The sequence below is a fragment of the Protopterus annectens genome, chromosome 8.part0 (assembly GCF_019279795.1).
Source record: "Protopterus annectens isolate FY-2018-M chromosome 8.part0, PAN1.0, whole genome shotgun sequence".
NCBI classification, from domain to species: domain Eukaryota; kingdom Metazoa; phylum Chordata; order Ceratodontiformes; family Protopteridae; genus Protopterus; species Protopterus annectens.
In genome coordinates, this window is record NC_056741.1 from 170,698,987 (window position 1) to 170,719,015 (window position 20,029).

Below are 20,029 nucleotides of genomic sequence, written 5' to 3' on the forward strand. Positions count from 1 at the left end.
TCAGTATTATGTACTGCACAAAGACCACCTTACTGAACTATCCCATTTTATTACTTTGCCTACAGCTGGGGCTGTATAGTGGATACTTTAAACATTTGGAAGGGGGGGTCTACTTTCTCAACGACCATGATACATATTTTAATGCTCTGTGGGGGCATGAAGATCTAAAAGGATGCATTGAGGAAATAAGTGTAGGCATGCTTATGTTTTATTTTTTGTGTTTTGCAAGTTTGCTGATGGAGAAATCCAGCTGCACAATGTATCATACTTAGCATTACACAAAATGCTTTGCTGTGAAACTCTTGTGTCATAAACATTTATCCAGTGCAGTAGCATTTACAATTTTATTCACCAAGAGAAAAAAAATGTATAATATCGAAATGTTTCTAGAGTACATGGTTTAATTCTTTCAACCATAATTTGTCTACTGTGACTGAACAAGTCACTTGACTGGACAATGCTATTGTGTTATTCGTGAAAAGGGGCATTTGTTTCCAGTGGGCTTTCCCTGTTAAAAAAATGTATAAAATAAATAAAATAACATAAGTTTTAGCCTGAATTTCTCCAGTACAGTACCATTTAAAATGCTTCTAGGAGGAAACACTATTTGATATAAGTGCTTTCCAAGTGGAATGTAATTAAAAAAATACAAAACCAGGGTAAAGAATCTTCAGGTGGCAGAACATTTAGCTGAAAGCCAATCAGAAAGGCATTACTAGTAGGATAACACTTAAAGTAGGTTTCTCCATCTTCCGAGATGAAGAAACCTTTGCTGCTCCTGCTTTGTTCAGTCAAAAGAATGCCAACTCAAAGAATAACTTAGAAACATAGAGAGATGTTAGCAGTTTCTTTCCAGATAAGAAAATGACGCACAGAAGACATATACAATAGAAATGTATGTGTATTTCAATTTCTAATTTGTTTTTAAGAATATCTACTAAAACAGGAACTATGGGGTCAAATAACAAAGGAAACATTTTCTGACATATATGTATTGTTCAAATGGCTGTTTTTTGTTTGTTTGTTTGTTTGGTTTTGTTTTGTTTTTGCAATTAAAAAAAGTTAGCTAATTCTAATCCATCAGTTCTTTTATTTCTTCAAGTTAGACAAGTTAGCACCTAATTCTTTGCCATTTATTCCTTTTCTCTACAGATAAAGCTCCAGTTCCCAGAATCTGAAGTTCTTCCAGGATCCCACACTGAGCTGCATGTCAAAGCAGCACCAGGTTCCCTTTGTGCAGTGAAAGCAATAGATGAAAGTGTCCTGCTCTTAAAACTAGAGGAAGAAATTACTGTAGATAAGGTAATCCTTGATATGGATAATCGAAAACTTGTCAGCTCTCTCTTTAATGTTATGTTTGCATAAGGAGGTACTCCTGTTCTTCCAGGACAAACCTTGTTTCCTAGTTGAAATGGAGAGAGGAGGGTTCATTTATTTTGCATATTTATGCTTCCTTAATAGTGATTCACAAACTTGCAACTCAGCATACATAAATAAAGATTAAGTTTTCTTCTCTGATGCTGGGAAGCGATGACACTGCTATAATGTAACAATAATTTATGGGTTCCTATTACGTTATCAAAAGATAACGTAATCGAACGACCAAAACATCGAAATGGCCGCATTTCAAAGTTCGCATTGTGGGATCGCAGTACAGTGAAGATTGGAATATTTGCCCTTTCCTCACTGTAGTGCGATCTCGGAGTTGGAATATATATTTAGTGGGGGGGGGAGCACAGCCTCCACAATAAAAGTTTCAAATCCAGCTGTTTCTAAGTTTCAGCCGTTCGATTACGTTATCTTTCAATAAGGTAATATGAACCCATAATTTATACCAAGTGAACTAACCAGTTAAGAGATCAGTACTACCATTTAGTTTGCCAAAGCTGATCTTGTACTAGAAAAGACTGCTGTACTGAAGTTACATTTTTAAGTTTCGTGCAGGCTACTATATAGCATCTAGTTAAAAATAAAATCACAGCAGTGTCATCACTGGCACACCAACACACCAAACAAACACATTTTACGTAGCTTAAAAGAATGTTGAGTAAGCTGAGCATACAAAAAGCTAATATTGAAATAATCAATAGACGGTACAGTTAACGCAGAGTGCCCCAAAGCTTATACATGCCAGCAGTAGGAAATATAACCAACAGATAATTCTAGAAAGTGTTGCATGTGTCTGCACAAAAAAGAACATTGCAGTGTGACTATAACAATTTTAGCATTTAAGGGACAGCAGTGTAATGTTAGATATCGTGCCTGCTAGGGATGACTTACAGAAATTGCAATGAACTCTTACCTGAAATTACTATCATAGATTCCAAGGAGGAGCATCTACCACTAACCACTTCTGACACTCACAAAAATGTGCCAGATTTTACTGAAATGGAAGGAATGAACTGACTATAATATCCCCTTCCATCCAAAACCTATCACAAGGAAGGGAATGTGGGTCACAAAAGCTCATGCCAATCAAGATAAGCTGAGCCTTGCAATTATGTAAATACTCTTTTCCCTCTCCCAACATGATAAATCCCTGATTATATTATTCACTGTCCTTACTTCCTAACAGTCCCTAGTATAACAGATCCAGGCAGGCATTCATGGATGAGAATGCCTACCTGAGGCAAACAATCCTTGTCCATAAACTTCTTCTGTCGTTCGCCCGGTCAGGACATAACAGATGAACATTTGCCGGTTCTGTTCAAGCAGAATTATTATGTACAATCACATCAGGAATAAGGCAATAACATTTTACTTACATAAACTTATAAACAAACTGACTCTTTCTCTCATACATGCTCACTCTCTAGCTGCACTCTCAAAATGTCATTGAAGCTAGTATGTGCTTGCTATCTATATGCACATGCTTTCTTTGAAAATGCTTCTTAAAGGTACAATGCACCCACTATTCTACATCCTCCCTCTTTGAGAAATGAATCGTACTTCATTAATGACTTTGATTGACATGCAATGAATACAAGATAGTTCTTTAACATGCAATTATACAGAACTAGATACATATAGACAATTATGTCCAGGTTTGCTGTGTACTTCACACTAGGTCTGGAGATGCGACCAAATCATGTGACATAGAATTTATAGTTAGGTCTAGCAACTGGGACTGTCTCTGCTGAATGATAAACCTGGGGGACATCAGGAACATTATCAGAAGTAGTAATGGAAGTTAAGACATATTCTGGAACAGAAACAGCATCTGGATTGCTCTGAGATCTAGAGCCTGTATCACAGGAACAATGCTGTGATATTGGTTCTGATACAGGAAGACGTCTACAATTGCTCCTGTAGTCCACACCCTCAGATTCCACAAAATAGTATCTTGGCTTGGTTCATGAACCTGTTACTTGACCAATCTGATCAAAACCTTTCGCTGTTTGTATCCTCCCTGTCTCTCTTTTTTCAATGGACGAAGAAATCTGTGCATTATATCATAACTGGACTACTGAAAAGAATGTTTTATGAGTAGTTGGGCTTAGATTGCTCTGTTGTTTTTAGCTTTAAGCCTCAACAAACTGGAACTGATAGGCAAGGTTGTTCTGGTTTGCCTAGATAAAAGTCTTTGAGCAGGTGAGTCAAGTATATCATCACGGGGTTTGTTTCTGAGATTGAATAAATTCAAAAAGACGTCAGTATTGTCACACTTTGACTTCTCTAGTAATTGCTTTGCACTCTGTACTGCACATTCAACCTGTCCATTTGACTGTGGGTATTCAGGACTACTAGTAAGATGTATAAAGTCCCATTCTCTTGCAAAGTTCTGAAACAATTGCCTCGTAAATTGTGTACCATTGTCAGAGATAAGCTTATGTGGACTACCATGGACTGAGAAATGACATTTCAGCTTTGTAATAACAGTAGTGGATGTTAGGTTAGACAACAAATTTATCTCAAACAAGTTTGAATAAGAGTCAACCAACACTAAGTAATGCTGATTGTTCCACTTGAATATGTCAGTGGCTACTGTTGACCAAGGTAGTTCACGAGTTTGACTTAGCTGAAGTGGCTCTTTTTTTCATATGCCATTTAGTACTATTACATACTGAACAAGATGAAAGTACTCAGTCAATGTCTTTCACTAGAGAAGGCCAAAATACTAGTCCTCTCACCTTCTTTTGGTAGATTTGGAACCTGGGTGGCCACGATGCAAAATCTGAATATATTCACATTGTAAGGAAGCAGGAACAACAACTTTAGGATCTTTGAAAATAATGTCATCTTCCATCAACATCTCATCTCTGTAAGGAAAATAAGGTTGCACTTCAGGCATTACACTGGATTGTTTTGACGGCCATCCTACCTGAATGTAGTGGTTGAGCTTTTGCAAAACAGGATCAGTCTTTGTATGATCTCTCCACTCATCAAGTCTCATGGTCGGAAAATTGCATACTTCCATGACATCAAAGTCAAAATTCTCTGCATCAACCTGTTCCGTTGTATTTCTGGATGATCTGGATAAGGTATCAGCCAGATAGAAGTTTGCCTTTCATATAGACCATTTTGAATTTATACTTTTGTAATTTGAGCATCATTCTTTGTAATCTTGCTGGAGTGGAATGCATAGGGTTCTTTAAGATAGTAACTAGAGGCTGATGATCAGTTTCAATCTGGATAGGTCGATCATATATATAATCATGAAACTTTGAACATACACACAAAATTGCCAAAAGTTCTTTCTCAATCTGAGCATATTGCCTTTCAGTTTGGGTAAGAATTCTAGGTGCATAGGCTACTGGTCTGCCCTCTTAGAATAACTGCAACAAGACCAAACTTCAAAGCATCACAGGAAAGACTAACTGGTCTATCGACATCACAGTATCTTAGTGTAGGTGGAGTGGCAATTTTCTGCTTAAGATCATCAAAAGCTCTCTGATGTTGTTTTAGCCAAGACCATACAACATTTTTGTGCATTGGCTCTTTCTTAAAGGGACTGTCAATTTACTGAAATCTGGTGTGAACTTGCCCATATAGTTAACCATACCAAGAAAACGCTGTAGAGCTTGAACATTATCTGGTGCTGGTATCTCAAGAATAGCTGTTTGCTTAGACAGGTTTGGTTGTAAACCTGTGATGGTAAATAAATGACCTATACATGTGACTTCTGGTAATCTGAATTTGCACTTCAAAGGATTGAGCTTTAAATTCACTTCATGTGCTCTGTCTAAAACTTTCTTAAGGTTTCTGTCATGCTCTATTTCACCATTGCTTCCGACCAACAAATCATCTACTATTATGGCACAGGGATAACCTGAAAATATCTGTTCCATTGCACATTGGAAGACTTCACTTGCAGAATTTATTCCAAATGGCATCCTGAGAAATCTATATCTTCCAAATGGGGCACTGAATGTAGTCAGTAATGATGATTTGCCATCAAGCATTACTTGCCAAAATGAACTCTTTGCATCCAAAACAGAAAATACAGTGGCATTCGGTATCAGGGCTGTGACTTCTTCAACTGTTCACATAGGATGATGAGGTCTCTTTAATGCCTTATTCAAGCCTCTTGGGTTGATGCATATTCTGATTTCATCTGAGCCTTTTTTATGAGTTGCTACCATAGACGACACCCATTCATTTGGTTCTGTAACTGGACAAATTGCACCTTGTTGAACCATTTTATCGAACTGAGTTTAACTCTGTTCTGCATGGCTATTGGACATTTTCTTGCTGGCCTGAACTCTGGACTGACCTCTGGGTCTAACTTTGTGGAATACACAACTGGAAGCTTGCCTAGCTTGTCACTGAAAACATCAGCATATTCTGAGAAAATAGCTTTACTGATGCTAGAACTGGAACTGGGACACATGCTTATATGATGAAATTCTTTAGTAAAGGAAAGCAATTCCATTCTCAAACTAGCTCTGAGAAAAGTCTTCAAACTATGTAAAACAGCAACTTGTAACTGTTCCCAGTGAAATAACATGAAAGCACTACTGAGCATTCAGTTTGAATTTCTTCACATCCATAGGCGAGTGTCGCATAACTAGCCACATTAAGTTGTTCTCCGGCCCTTACTTTGGCAGATGTTTCTGCTGACATAACATTACATTTTGAACCAGTGTCTACCTTGAGGTCGATGGGTTTACCATGAATCAGGACAGCGAAAAACACTTTGCCCTTTGCTAATAAATCTACTGCATTAACCTTTTCACCATTTACTGATATACCATCTACACAGAAGTAGACTGCAAGCCTACATGATCAATTTGCTTTTTAAGTGACCTTTCTTTGCAACTGAGGTTTACTTGACTTGCAAAACTTTTGAAAATTATTCCATTTTTTTACACTTGTCACATTCCTGGCCAAATGCTAAACACTTTTCTCTTTCGGACTCATGGTTGGCACCACAATTACGGCAGTTAACAATGAAGCTTGACTTCGGTTTTGTTGATTCACCCTTGTGCTGTACTGAGCATGCTCCTTTAACTGAACTAATCTCTGAACTTGCTGGAAAACTACAGGGTTTCAACTGCCACACCCACAGGGGCTGCAGCTGCCATGTGCTTAGGCCTGTTTCTGCTTGCCACATGTTGCATGCTGTCTACATCTGCTATGGAGCCTGTTGAAGCTATGCTCTTATCACTAGCCAGCATACTTGTGTGCCTCTTTGGAACTTCATGGATTTGACAAATCTCAGTGGCTTTGCTCAAGGTTAAATCTCTGTCATGAAGCAAAATCTTTCTCACAGCAGCACTATTAATACCACACAAAAGCCTGTCCTTTATCAACTCATCTTTTAAATCGCCAAACGTGCAAGTTTTAGCTTTGTTTCTCAAGTCAGTAATGTTAGCTGTAAATGTTTTCCTGGCCTCTGGTCTCGTGTGTAAAACAAATGCCACTGTAATGTAACATTGGTCTGGGAGTTGCACATTTCACTGAATTTACGCTTCAAACACTTGGGGTCTTCCCTTGATTCAGCCTGAACAATAATATGATGTTTTTCCTCCCTCTCCTTCATAAACTCCTGCTGCATACACAAATGAACGCTCTTTATCAATGGCCTCTGACCCAGCTAGGTTTAGCAAAATGAATGCCCTGGTGTGTGCATCTTTATCTGAGTATGCTGCTTGTATGAAAATATTGTACTTTTGCTCAAATATTCTCCAATTCTCTACAATATTCTGATCAAATACAAGTGGACCTGGTCTGCAAAATGCCTCTGCCATATTAACACATCATATTAACACATCAGTGAAGACTTTTGCAAGTATGCACAAACACACACACATACATATATATGCCAGACGTTTATGCCAGTAATTGTAACTATGCCCAAAAGCATAACCTCTGAGTAATTGAACTCTGTGAAATAAGTCTCCATGGCACAACAACACTCTTGAAAGTATTGTACTGTAAATGTCTCGTATCATCATTGTAAGAAACATTTTAAAGTAACTGCACTTTGTGAATAAACAGTACACAGCACACTGAAACACTTCCAAAATAGCTATACTTTGCTAAATAGCTCTTTACAGTACAAGAAACACTCTGTAATGGCATCCCTTCATGAGTAGACACACCCAGCACAAAAAACTTTTCGAAGTGGCTGTATTTTGACTGCACTTCACGAAATAGTTGCACTTTGCATACAATAAACTCTTCAGAATAAATGCACAGTAATAAACACACACTGTAAGCACTTTTACACAGTCTGTGGTGTTTCGAATAACTCTAGTTATGCCATTCAGAGCTTTAGTTAATGTAAAATAGTAGTTTATGCCAAAACACTGTAATCTGCCAAAACATGCAGTCACCTTGCTTTATTTATGCTTAATATGCCCTTTGTGCCCTTTATTTTATTCATTTTGCCCTTTTAATTTCTTTTCTTGTGCTTGTTGTACTCTAAACATGCTTGTTTTGCAATTCCGAGGTGACTCTGAACTTATTTATTTATTTATTTATTTTCAGTTTGATTACCGGGGAAGTCCACTGGGTCAGAATGTGCCCATTTTCAGTGGAGGCCCGGGGAGAAAAGCTCCAGTAAGCAATAAGAATTACAAAAGTTTACTTAATACAGAGGTCAAATACTTATATAAATTCATGCAGTCAGGTACAGCAAGTGTATATAATTGTCATTAGAATGCAATTTAGACAAAGGTAGGACAATATGTAGGTGTTTACATTCCGAGCAATAAGCTTCAGTTGTCTTAACAGTAAGTATCTGTGGATTACTTGATATTTGCAATATTTACATGCTTGGAGTCAAGAGAGAGAACTTGCTTAATCTGAGGAAGTTAGCATAGGTATATTCTAGGAGAATAGTAAAGAGGTCATAGTGCAGTATGGATTAGGAGTATGGATGGCTCAAAGGGGAAGTTTATATTTATTTATGTGGGGTGAAAGCAGGAACATTTACGTTTGGGAGACAGGTATGAGAAAAGTTGGGCCTTAAAGGATTCAGAGTTAGGTATAGTCCTAAGTGAAGGAGGGAGAGAGTTCCATTTTTTGCCTACAGTGAAAGAGAGAAGGAGTTGACCAGCAGGATGTTTGGGTTTGTGGATAGAGATTAATTTTTGGTGTTCAGATCTGAGAGATCTGGTAGGGATGTAAGGGGGGAGGATGTTTGTTAAGGCTGGGCATTTATCAGGATAGTATATTAATTTGTGAGCGGTGGTTAGTTGGAGATAGTGTAGGTGGTTAGAGAGTTCCAACCAGTTTAGAGATTGTAGGGTAAGGCAATGGTGAGTAGAGGTTTTGGATTTGGTAGTGAATTTGGAGATTTTATTATAGCAAATTTCAAGTTTAGTGGTATTGGAAGAAGACAGGTTAGTTAGAAGAGGGGCTCCTTATAATAATGAAGGTAGGAGGTAGGTAGTGGCAATGGTATGCCTGGCAGAGTTAGAGAGAAAGCGGTTATTTCTATAGAGCATACCTAGCTTTTGGTGGGTTTTCTTTATGTTTTGTTGGATGTGGATATCAAATTTAAGGTATTCGTCTATAGTAATGCTAAGGAGTTTTGCAGAAGAGATCACTTCTATGGCAGTGTTGCTTAGGCTTAGGACTTTGAAAGCATTTTTGTCGAAAGAGAAAGCTTTGGTAGGAGGAAAGAGAAGTATTTTGGATTTATTAGAGTTGAGAGAGAGATGGTTGTGGTGCATCCAATTTTCGGTAGTAGAAAAAGCTATTTGAGTTTTAGTCAGGAGTTCAGGTAGGTTAGCAGCGGCACAGACTAAGGTGGAGTCATCAGCGTATTGGATAACTGTTGTCTCAGGGATAACTGTGTGAAGGTTATTAATGAAGATGTTAAAAAGCATGTGTCCAGGGATGGACCCCTGGGGAATACCAGTGGGAGTTGGCAGGAAGGAGGAGGTAGAGTTCTTCCATCTGACAGCTTGAGATCTGCCTGATAGGTAGCGGGAGAACCAAGATAGGTTATCAGGGGAGAGATGAAGGTTGGAGAAATGGAAAAGAAGGTACTTGTGAGAGATGGTATCAAAGGCTTTAGAAAAATCTAGTAGTACTGTGGATACTAGTAATCCAGAATCACGGGCTCAATTTACTGTATCTAAGAAGGATAGTAAGGTGGAAATGGTACTGAGACCAGGGCGGAAGCCATGTTGGGTGGGAGTTATGAGGTGATTCTGAGTTAGAAAAGGCATAAGTTGATGGTGGACACATTTTTCTAATATTTTTGATATTGGTGAGAGTAGGGCAATTGGATGGAAATTGGAGATATTGGTGTTTTTACCTCCTTTGTGAAGTGGTAGAATGAAGGCAGATCACCAGAGTTTGGGTACATAAGACTCTTTTAAAGATCTGTTAATTAGGATGCTGATAGGGAGAGCAATACCTTCAGCAGTGGATTTTTTGGAAGGCGGAGGGTATGTTGTCTGGGGCATTTGAACAAGGCTTTAGTTTTGATAGAAGTCTTTTTATGAAAGAAGTTGAAATGGGTTTGAGCTGGAAATTAAGAGGATAGTTATTAGGGTTGATGGGAGTAGAGGAAGGAGAGTTGGATGGGTTATTGTCAGGGAAAGATTTGGTTAGGTTAGCTATGGATTCAGTAAAAAATGTGTTGAAGTGAGAGCTTAGTTCTGAGTCAGTTAAGCTTGGGTCAGGGCAGGGATTATTCTTGGATCCTGGATTGAGTAGGGAGTTAATGGATTTCCAGAATTGTTTTGGGTTCTTGTTATTGTTAAATTGAAGTTTATTATAGTAGTTCTTTTTGTCTAAGGTGATTAGTTTTTTTACTTGGTTGCAGAGTTTTGTGTATTGAAGCATGGTAGAAGGCATCTTATTTTTTCTGGTAGAGCTTCCAGGATTTGTCCCTGCAAAGCATGTTATGTTTAGTTTCTTTGGATAGCCAAGGAGCGGAATTAGTCTTGATTTGTTTGTTTCTTAGCGGGGCTTGGGAGTTGAGAGCTGTTAGGAAGACAGAGTTAAAAAGTTCAACTGCATTGTCAAGGGGAAGAGTATTTAGGATTTGCCAGTTAATATGTTTAAAGGTGTTTGAGAAATGTATGGGGTTGAAGTTGCTGAGATTACGCGTGAGGATGTAGTTTTGTTGATGTTTAGTGGTGTTGGTTGAGCAATGTATGAAAGCAGGGAGATGGTCACTAAAGGTGTCTGGGATAGTACCAGACAGTTATTTTATTTGGATGGGAGACTAGGACCCAGTCGATGATGGATCCTGGGGGGTGGTGTTTGTTAGGGCGAGTGGTTGTATTAATTATTTGGGTGAAATTGTAGAGGTTGATAAATAAGGAGGGGGATGGTGAGTTTATTTTATTCCAATCAATGTTAACATCGCCTAGAATGTAGGTTTCGAATTTTATTTCAGTTGAGGCCCAGTTAAGTATATTTTCAAGGGTAGAGATATTGTCGCCAGGGGAAATATATAGGGAGATAATGCAGATATTTTTATGTTTATTTAGTTGTAGGAGACTAGCGGTTATTTCAGTATTTTTGAATTGCAGAATTGGAGTTTGTAGACGGATTAATGAAAGAAGGTTGGAGTAGATTAGAGCAGAGCCTCCACCTTTTCTGTTTAAACGGTCACTTCTATGGATTTAGAATCCAGGAGGTAGGATTTCAGAGTCAGCAATATGTGGTTTTAGCCAGGTTTCAGAGATGGCTAAGATGTCAGGTTGGTTGTGGCAAATCCAAGCTTGTATTTGGTGTATTTTGCTATTAAGGCTTTGGGCATTTATGGTAAAGAACTTAAGGGTGTTAAGGGAGGAAGTAGAAGAAGAAGAGGGACAGGGGAGAATATGTGTGTGTGATAGATGAAGTAGTGGTGGGGGGAGGGAGTTGTTAGTTGTGTGGCAAGGACCTGGGTTAGGGTGGATATCCCCAGATAAGGCTAGGTCATTATTGGGAATGACATTTAGTCTTTTTGGTTTATTGAGGAGGATGCTGTTTGGAGCTATTAGTGGTTTAAGAGTGAATGTATTTGTTGTAGTGGAGATGAGTTTGGGGTGGAATAGGTATAGTATGCTAGTAGGGATAAGAGAGGATGTTATTGTCTGGAAGTGGGTTGCTAGAAATGGTTGCTGGTGAGTGTATGGGATAGTTTGAGTAGGAGGCAGGTATAGGGGTGTTTTGGAAGAGTAAGAAGTAGCAAAATGAAGAGGAATTAGAAGCACAAGAAGAGAGCATGGGACATGGATAGTATGAAGGATAAGGGAGGCCATGCTTAAAGAGTATAGGAGTTGAAGAGAGAGAAGTTGAAGAAGTTAGGAGGCTAATTGTGGAGGAGAGGTAGAGGTGGTGGAAGGGGTTGGGAGTCTTTTCAAGGGGAGAGAAAGAGACTAAGTGTAGTGGAGAGAGTAGGTCAAGTGTAGTGGGAGGAGTAAGAAAAAGGGAGGGGAGGTAAGGAGAGGACAGTGATTGGTTAATTGGGTGAGGTGGGAGGAGTAAAGTTAGGAATAAATGTAGAGGTGCTAGGGGCAGGTGGGAATTGGGGGCAGAGTAGGGGAGCGGAGTGAGCCCGCAGGGCGAACAGAGAGGGAAGAGCCAGAGGAAGGAGGAATGGGAGAAAAACAATCAGTAGAGTGTGAGAGCCAGAAGGTAAGTTTACACTGTTGAGCTATATTAATAGACTGACAGCAAATTGGAGTTGTGGTTAAAGAAATGAAATGAAATAACAGTAGAAGAAGGACAGAGGCTTTATGAGGGATAGAGATGGGAAAAGGAGAGTGGAGAAGTGGAGCAGGTAATCCAGGGAGAAAAGTGAGGCTGACAGCAGAAGAGGAGTTGTTTAGGAACTATATGGGTGTGATAAGGGAAAGAGTGGGAGAGAAACTAGAGACAGCACAGTGGTAGAGGAGCGCCCCCTAGTGGGCAGTCAGTTTAATGCAACAGAGAGCCCTGTAGGGGAATATCTAGTTAGGTGAAGGAAGGAGCTTACATACGACAAGTGTAGGGGTAGAGAAAAATATAGGAGGGGGAATAGTGTAATTTAGTGGTCAGGAAGAAAAGTGAAATTGTAAAATAGGGAGAGTAGGGTATTTCAATGGGCAAGAAGAGGAAAGCTTTGGCTGCTGGTTGACCTGGCAGGGAAGCGTACAGCAACCTACTAGAGAGTACGTATTACCTTTAAGATTCCAAAATAGATAAAGCACTGCACATACTTTCATTGACAATGCCTTGCAGGGAGCAGGATGGGCTTTAGTTTTAGAGATAAAATGTCCTTGTTTGTGGGTTCTTAGTATGGACTTCCGATAAGGTGCATTCAGGAGGTTAGAGTTGGAGAAGGCAGGAACACAGGTTTCACTGACAATGCCTTGCAGGGAGCAGGATGGGCTTTAGTTTTAGAGATAAAATGTCCTTGTTTGTGGGTTCTTAGTATGGACTTCCGATAAGGTGCATTCAGGAGGTTAGAGTTGGAGAAGCCAGGAACACAGGTTTCACTGACAATGCCTTGCAGGGAGCAGGATGGGCTTTAGTTTTAGAGATAAAATGTCCTTGTTTGCGGGTTCTTAGTATGGACTTCCGATAAGGTGCATTCAGGAGGTTAGAGTTGGAGAAGCCAGGAACACAGTTTTCACTGACAATGCCTTGCAGGGAGCAGGATGGGCTTTAGTTTTAGAGATAAAATGTCCTTGTTTGTGGGTTCTTAGTATGGACTTCCGATAAGGTGCATTCAGGAGGTTAGAGTTGGAGAAGGCAGGAACACAGGTTTCACTGACAATGCCTTGCAGGGAGTAGGATGGGCTTTAGTTTTAGAGATAAAATGTCCATGTTTGTGGGTTCTTAGTATGGACTTCTGATAAGGTGCATTCAGGAGGTTAGAGTTGGAGAAGGCAGGAACACAGGTTTCACTGACAATGCCTTGCAGGGAGCAGGATGGGCTTTAGTTTTAGAGATAAAATGTCCTTGTTTGTGGGTTCTTAGTATGGACTTCCGATAAGGTGCATTCAGGAGGTTAGAGTTGAAAAAGGCAGGAACACATGTTTCACTGACAATGCCTTGCAGGGAGCAGGATGGGCTTTAGTTTTAGAGATAAATTGTCCTTGTTTGTGGGTTCTTAGTATGGACTTCTGATAATGTGCATTCAGGAGGTTAGAGTTGGAGAAGGCAGAAATACAGGTGTAGGAAGATGCGAACGCCGGAGCCAGGGAAAGCACAGCAGCCAAGGGCAAGACTGAGGCTTTTCTGATAACTAAAAACTACTGAAGTAGCGGACAGTACACAATAGGAGGGCTGGAAACACAGCCGAAAGCGCTTACCATTACCTGGATTTTATACTTCTTGTACTGTCTGTGGAGAATTAAAGCTGTGTTTCCAGCCCTCCTATTGTGTACTGTCCGCTTTTCTGATAAATGTTCTATCAGATATCTTAATTTGAACATTTCATTTAAATAATAAACTTTTTATGCTTTTCGTTTTCTTAATAAACATTCTGGCTATTCGTTTGCTTAAAAATGCATTTTGTGTCCTTGTAATGTTCTGTTAGATCTGTTTTAATAAAATCATTGTTCGTGCAAATTTTCATTACCTTTAGCTTGTTTCTGGCCCTTCTTTGCTCTTGTTTCTCTTATTTTACCTTCAATATTAATGCTGCACCTCATGTCTCTGAAAAACAGTCTCTGGAATCCCAGTTTTGACACCGTGTTTGTCTGGTCAGGATGTAACAGAGTAACATTCATAGGTTCTGTTCAAGCAGCTTTATTATGTACAAATACACCAGGAATGAGGCAATAACTTTAACTTAGATCAACTTATAAACAATCTCTCTCTCTCTCTCTCTCTCTCTCTCTCTCTCCCTCTCTCCCTCTCCCTCTCTCCCTCTCTCTCTCTCTCTCTCTCTCTCTCTCTCTCTCTCTCTCTCTCTCTCTCTCTCTCTCTCTCTCTCTCTCTCTCTCTCTCTCTCTCTCTCTCTCTCTCTCTCTCTCTCTCTCTCTCTCTCTCTCTCTCATACATGCTCACTCTCTGGCTGCACTCTCAAAATGGCACTGAAGCTAGCACATGCTTGCTATTTATATGTGTGATGCCCCTGTACTGGCCCAGTAATCAAGGAGCCTCAATCCTCACCATTGGCAATAGCTAGGGAATGTACACACTGGGAGGATGAAAAGTACACACACAGTAAAGTGCAATTTCCCTTAAGAGCACACAGAGATCACAGTCAGTCTGAGGCTGGTTTCTCCCTCTCTCGCCAAATCCCCAATAAGACTCCCCACTGGCACAGCTATAGGGTTGAGATCGCAGGTGAGTGGTCAAGCTAAGACCTCCAACACCATCTCTGTCCAGCCAGTGCTTTGTGTTCCTGCCCAAGTATCTGACATACACAAACTTTGAAATTTGATTGATATACAAACACACACACACACACAAGGAGAAGGTCACTGTAAGCCGCCTGTTGGGTGCCAGGATCTGCCACATAACACAAGCACTCAGGTCACTCCACAGCAGGTACAAATATGACTCAGTCATTGTCCATGTTGGTGTGAATGATCTGAGACATACCTCCCTGGACTACATGAAAAGAGACATAGAGGAGCTCTCTGATCATGTAGCCCAGGCCGGTATGATCCTGACCTGAGTAGCATCTTGCCCTCACCAAAAATGATGCCACAGTATAAAGACAAAATGATCAATTTTAACAATTGGCTAAGCTATTGGTGTAATTCAAAGGGGATCCAGTGTCTGTCAGCCTGGGATGACATGCTTGACAAGCCACGTTGCTTTGCCAGGGATGGCTTGCACTTGTCACCCTTGCGTTTTTGAATACTGGCTAAGGCTCTTGCCACCCCCATAGTGCCTTTTTTAGGCAAGGCTCAAAAGACAAACCCACCTCCATAGAAAATACCAGAAACAAAAAACTAAGGGTAATGCTACTCAATGCCAGAAGTCTAAACCTCAAGATGCACACACTCGAGGCACTCCTCAGTATGGAGAAAATCAATATCTGTGCAGTAACAGAAATCGGTTCAAGGTTCCAGAGAGCACCCCAGCACTACCAGGATTCAACTCATACCATACGTTTTGGCCCCAGAACTCGGACCAAAATACTAAAGGCGGGGGAGTATCCATCTTGATCAAGGATACCCACATCTCCAGGTTAGTGGCACTGCACGAGGCATCGGAGACCCTCCATGTGCAACTAACAGTGGGCAAAACTGCATCACAGTTTGTAGCCTGCTACAGATCCCCCACCATGTCTCAGGATCCCCACTCGGCATTCCTGAGAACATTGGAGAATATAAAGGTCTCACCAAACACCATGATATTAGGGGATTTCAACTACCCAAACATTGACTGGGAAAACTACTCAAGTCCTAACTCTTTTGCCCAATGGTTCCTGGAGTTTATAAACTCAAATGGCATGGAACAACTGGTCACCACTTCCACAAGAGGGGACAACATATTGGACCTGGTCATCACCAACATGGGGGATCATTGTTCCACACCAGAGGTAAACCCCTCATTGGTAAGATCAGACCACAAACTATTCACAATGGACATCCACATCCCGACCTCACCCCCAGCCAAGGAAACCACTGTGAAAAATTTCTCAAAAGCAAACTTCACACTTCTCAAGACCGAGGTGGAAAGTTTCAAAGCCCCCGGGCAAATGGAAAATGCTATCCAAACCACAGAATCCTTTACAAATGCACTCTATGAGCACCTACAGGAATGCATAGATCATACCATCCCAAGTAAAACCAAGACTCACTCCTCAAAAAACAGGAGACCAGTCTAGTGGACCCCAGCCATAAATAAGCTATACAACAGAAGGAGGAAACTGTTACATGATAGGGCAAAATCCTAAAAAGGGATGGCATCCCTGATCAGTATTAGCAAGAAACTTTGCTCCATCATAAAATCATCAAAGGCTAACTTCGAAAAACAAATCGACAAAGACGCTAAAGATAATCACAAGGTGTTCTTTAGCTACATCAAGAATCTGGGTGGCAACTCTTAGATCTGCTCTGAGCTGGTACAAAATGGCACAAAATACACTGAACCCACTGACATTGCCAACATCCTGGCAGACAGGTTCAGTGCAAACTTTACCCCCCCTTCCCCCCCAAAAGGGCCTGTGTCTGTCACAGAAGAATGCAGTCCCCCAGACATCACAGACAGACAGGTGAAAGCAGCCCTTTCAAAGTAAAAAACACAGCATCAATGGGACCGGATGGTATCACGGGCTGCGTCTTACACAAGCTCCAAAAAGAACTAAACCCTCACATAAACTCACTGTTCCAACTCAGCCTTACCACAGGTTATGTACTCAAAGAATGGCATACAGCAACAGTAATCCCACTCCACAAAGGTGGTGCCACAACGGATCCCGGGAACTATCACACCATAAGCCTGACTAGCCTGGTCTGCAAGGCTATGGAGCGCATCATCATGGATCTCATAAACAAAGACATTGGGAACCTCCAGACACTGGACCCCACCCAATTCGGCTTTGTTAAAGGCAGATCTTGCCTCCTAACTCTAGTTGACTTTTTTTGAAATAGTTACCAAAGCCATAGATGAGAGAAAGTAATCCACACAGCCTACCTGGACCTCGCAAAGGCCTTCGACACAGTACCCCACTCTGGCATCATAAATAAGCTTACCAGCTTAAATATCAACCCATATGTCATAAAATGGGTTGCAAACTGGCTCAGAGATAGAACTCACATGGTCAGAGTTGCGGGTGCCATGTCCGACTCTAAACCGGTTACAAGTGGCATCCCACAGGGCTCAGTCCTGGGACCCCTCTTGTTTGGTATAGACTTCTCTGAGGTACAGGCAAGCACGGGAGGACTGTGGCTGACCAAGTTCACAGATGATTGCAAGCTGGGAGCCGTAATCAACTCTCCAGCTGACACAAGCATCCTCCAGAAGGGTCTTACAGAGATGGATACCTGATGTCAAAATCATGGCCTCAAGCTAAATGCCAAAAAGTGCATAGTCATCCCTTTTGGGAAAAACAAAGTGCCCACAAACTACCACATAGGAGGTAATCCACTAAGTATGGAAGAAGTAATTAGGGATCTGGGGACCCAAGTAGATAGTAACCTCTCCTTTGACAATCACATTGCCAAAGTGGTTAGAAAAACCTTCTATATAGCTCACCTAATCACAAAAGGGTTCACATCTAGATCAAGAGAGGTCATTGTGCCCCTTTACTCATCACTCATCAGGCCCTTAATTGAGTACAATGCCCCATTTGGGATGTATCTTACCCGATACCTGCAACAGCCAGAGAGACCTCAAAAGTACCTCACCAAGAGGCTCGTGGGCCTCAAACAGATGCCTATGCTGCTCGACTAAAGAAACTCCAGCTCTACTCAATTGCTTACCGCCTACTCAGAGGCGATCTCTGCCTGATGTACAAGGCCATGTTTATCCCGGAATTGATGGACATGCTCCACCTCAAGAAAGCCAAATCCATTAGAGCTACATGCGCCATGGATTTAAACCTCAGCACAACAATAAATAGGACATGCTGGAGGGATAGATTCATATCCCAGAGGGTTCCCTCACTCTGGAATAGAATCCTGGTTCATGTTAGGCAGAGTCCCTTGCTGACCCTCTTCAAGAGAAATCTTGATGAGTGGATGAGAAATTGTAAATTTACTCCTGGGATCACTTCTATGGCCCTGCTGGACAGAGGCTCAGGAATCTAGTCTAAAAGGGTGGCAAAAGCCAACACATTCTGGCTAGGCTTATAAATGCCCTAGTACCTACCTATGAACCTATAAACCTATGAACACACACACACACACACACACACCTGAGAAAGGCAGGCACAGATTTACTAGCTATGCCCTCTTTTGCCCAGACTATAAGGTAGTTCCAGCTGCCACCAGCCACCCTTATCAGCTACTATAAGGCCCTTACAAAGGGTGTCCAATCCTAATATGTAATGTTACTATTAATCCAAATGGTAGTCGCACCAAAAGCAAGGCTATTGGAGGGGTCTGTACAGTGTCACCAAAAAGATATGCAAGTATTTTAAGAGCTTAAATATGTCTCATGAATATCAGCCACAAAGATAGTTTAAATACATTTAATAATAAATAATAAAAGAACACGACAATACTCAGTCAAGCAACACAGTAACCTCAGAGTTCAAAATCACAGGATATATTTTAAAACAACATTGCAAAACAGTCTCAAATAAATACAGAAAACATATAAACTAATCTTTACTATATTCTTATCTATATCTAAGAGAGATACTGTGCCCTAAATCTTACTTACAGCCAGGCAAGTGCAGATGATAATGATGAGTAGGTGTTCTTGCTACATCTAAGACAAAATACAAACTGCACAGTCTAGCTCTCTGAGAGAGTTCTTCAATCAATATCTAACATTATAAAACAAAACAGAACAAGAGCAAAGCAAATCTCCTCCAATGAGTTTTAAGTATCATTGATCTGAGGAAGCTCTATTGAGTGAAAGCGCTAATCTTTTTGACCTGTGTACCTGTTTTTTAATAATAAAACTCGTTGGAGGAGATTTGCTTCGCTCTTGTTCTATTTTGTTTTATGCAGTTACTTTTACCTTTTTCTGAACAAGAGTGTTTATCTGGTGTTTTGGTGGGACTGCTGGTGATATCCAATATCTAACATTACTGCTGGGTTAGCTTGGATGACATCACTTTTTGCCACCTGACTTCAGTTCCCGGGCTAAAACAGAAACTAACAGAATCTAACATCTCTGTGTTAAAAATACATATCTCTCAGAACTGTGCAGCTGCTGCAGGTTTAAAACGTAAAACATGTTTTATTGCTTTTTGACTTCCTAGCAGCTGCACAGTTCTGAGAGATATGTATTTTTAACACAGAGATGTTAGATTCTGTTAGTTTCTGTTTTAGCCCGGGAACTGAAGTCAGGTGGCAAAAAGTGATGTCATCCAAGCTAACCCAGCAGTAATGTTAGATATTGGATATCACCAGCAGTCCCACCAAAACACCAGATAAACACTCTTTCCAACTTTTTATAAATCAACTAAAAATTCATCTCAATAAACACTGGCTTTGCTCCTGCACTAATCCAGACTAATGCTCACTCAAAAAAAAAAAACATTTTCTTATCTTATTTATCTTTTTAAATCATCTGTTTAAATTGCTATGTTTCTCATGTAACATTTTATGCCTTTTGTGAATTTGTACAACTTATGGAGCTTTTCTCCCCGGGCCTCTACTGAAAATGGACATATATCCAGTTGGACTAGCCTGGTCAACAAATGTAAAATAAAATAAAATAAAATAATAAAATAAACCAAATAATTAATTCTCTTTCAAGACAATACAAAAACTTCTAGCTCTAGACATTGTGGCTGCCACACTGAAATTGAGAGAGAATTTTTATAGTAAAATCGTAAATCAATCTAATTTCAACTTATTTTCTGTTCTAAGTCAGCTGGGCATGCTGTGATTACATTTTAGCTCAGTACATAACATACATTTCTGTATAAATCATATCAATATTCACAAATGACATAGAATTATTCATAAAATTCCAGATAGCTAGGCTGGCAACATTTCCCAATATCACATTTTTCCCCCCTCCCCGAAAACTCAAGCTAGTTTTTCAAGTGACCCTTGAGAAATAT

General features: G+C 40.3%; 1 protein-coding gene across 1 annotated transcript in view; it reads left to right on the forward strand.

Moving 5' to 3' along the window:
- Nucleotides 1-20,029, forward strand: part of LOC122808690 (alpha-2-macroglobulin-like) — a 1,814,690-nt gene that overhangs the window by 878,698 nt on the left and 915,963 nt on the right. Inside the window, exon 15 of the mRNA XM_044079678.1 lies at nucleotides 1,153-1,302. Within this exon, the coding sequence (XP_043935613.1) occupies nucleotides 1,153-1,302 (150 nt within the window). The remainder of the gene's footprint in view (nucleotides 1-1,152; nucleotides 1,303-20,029) is intronic.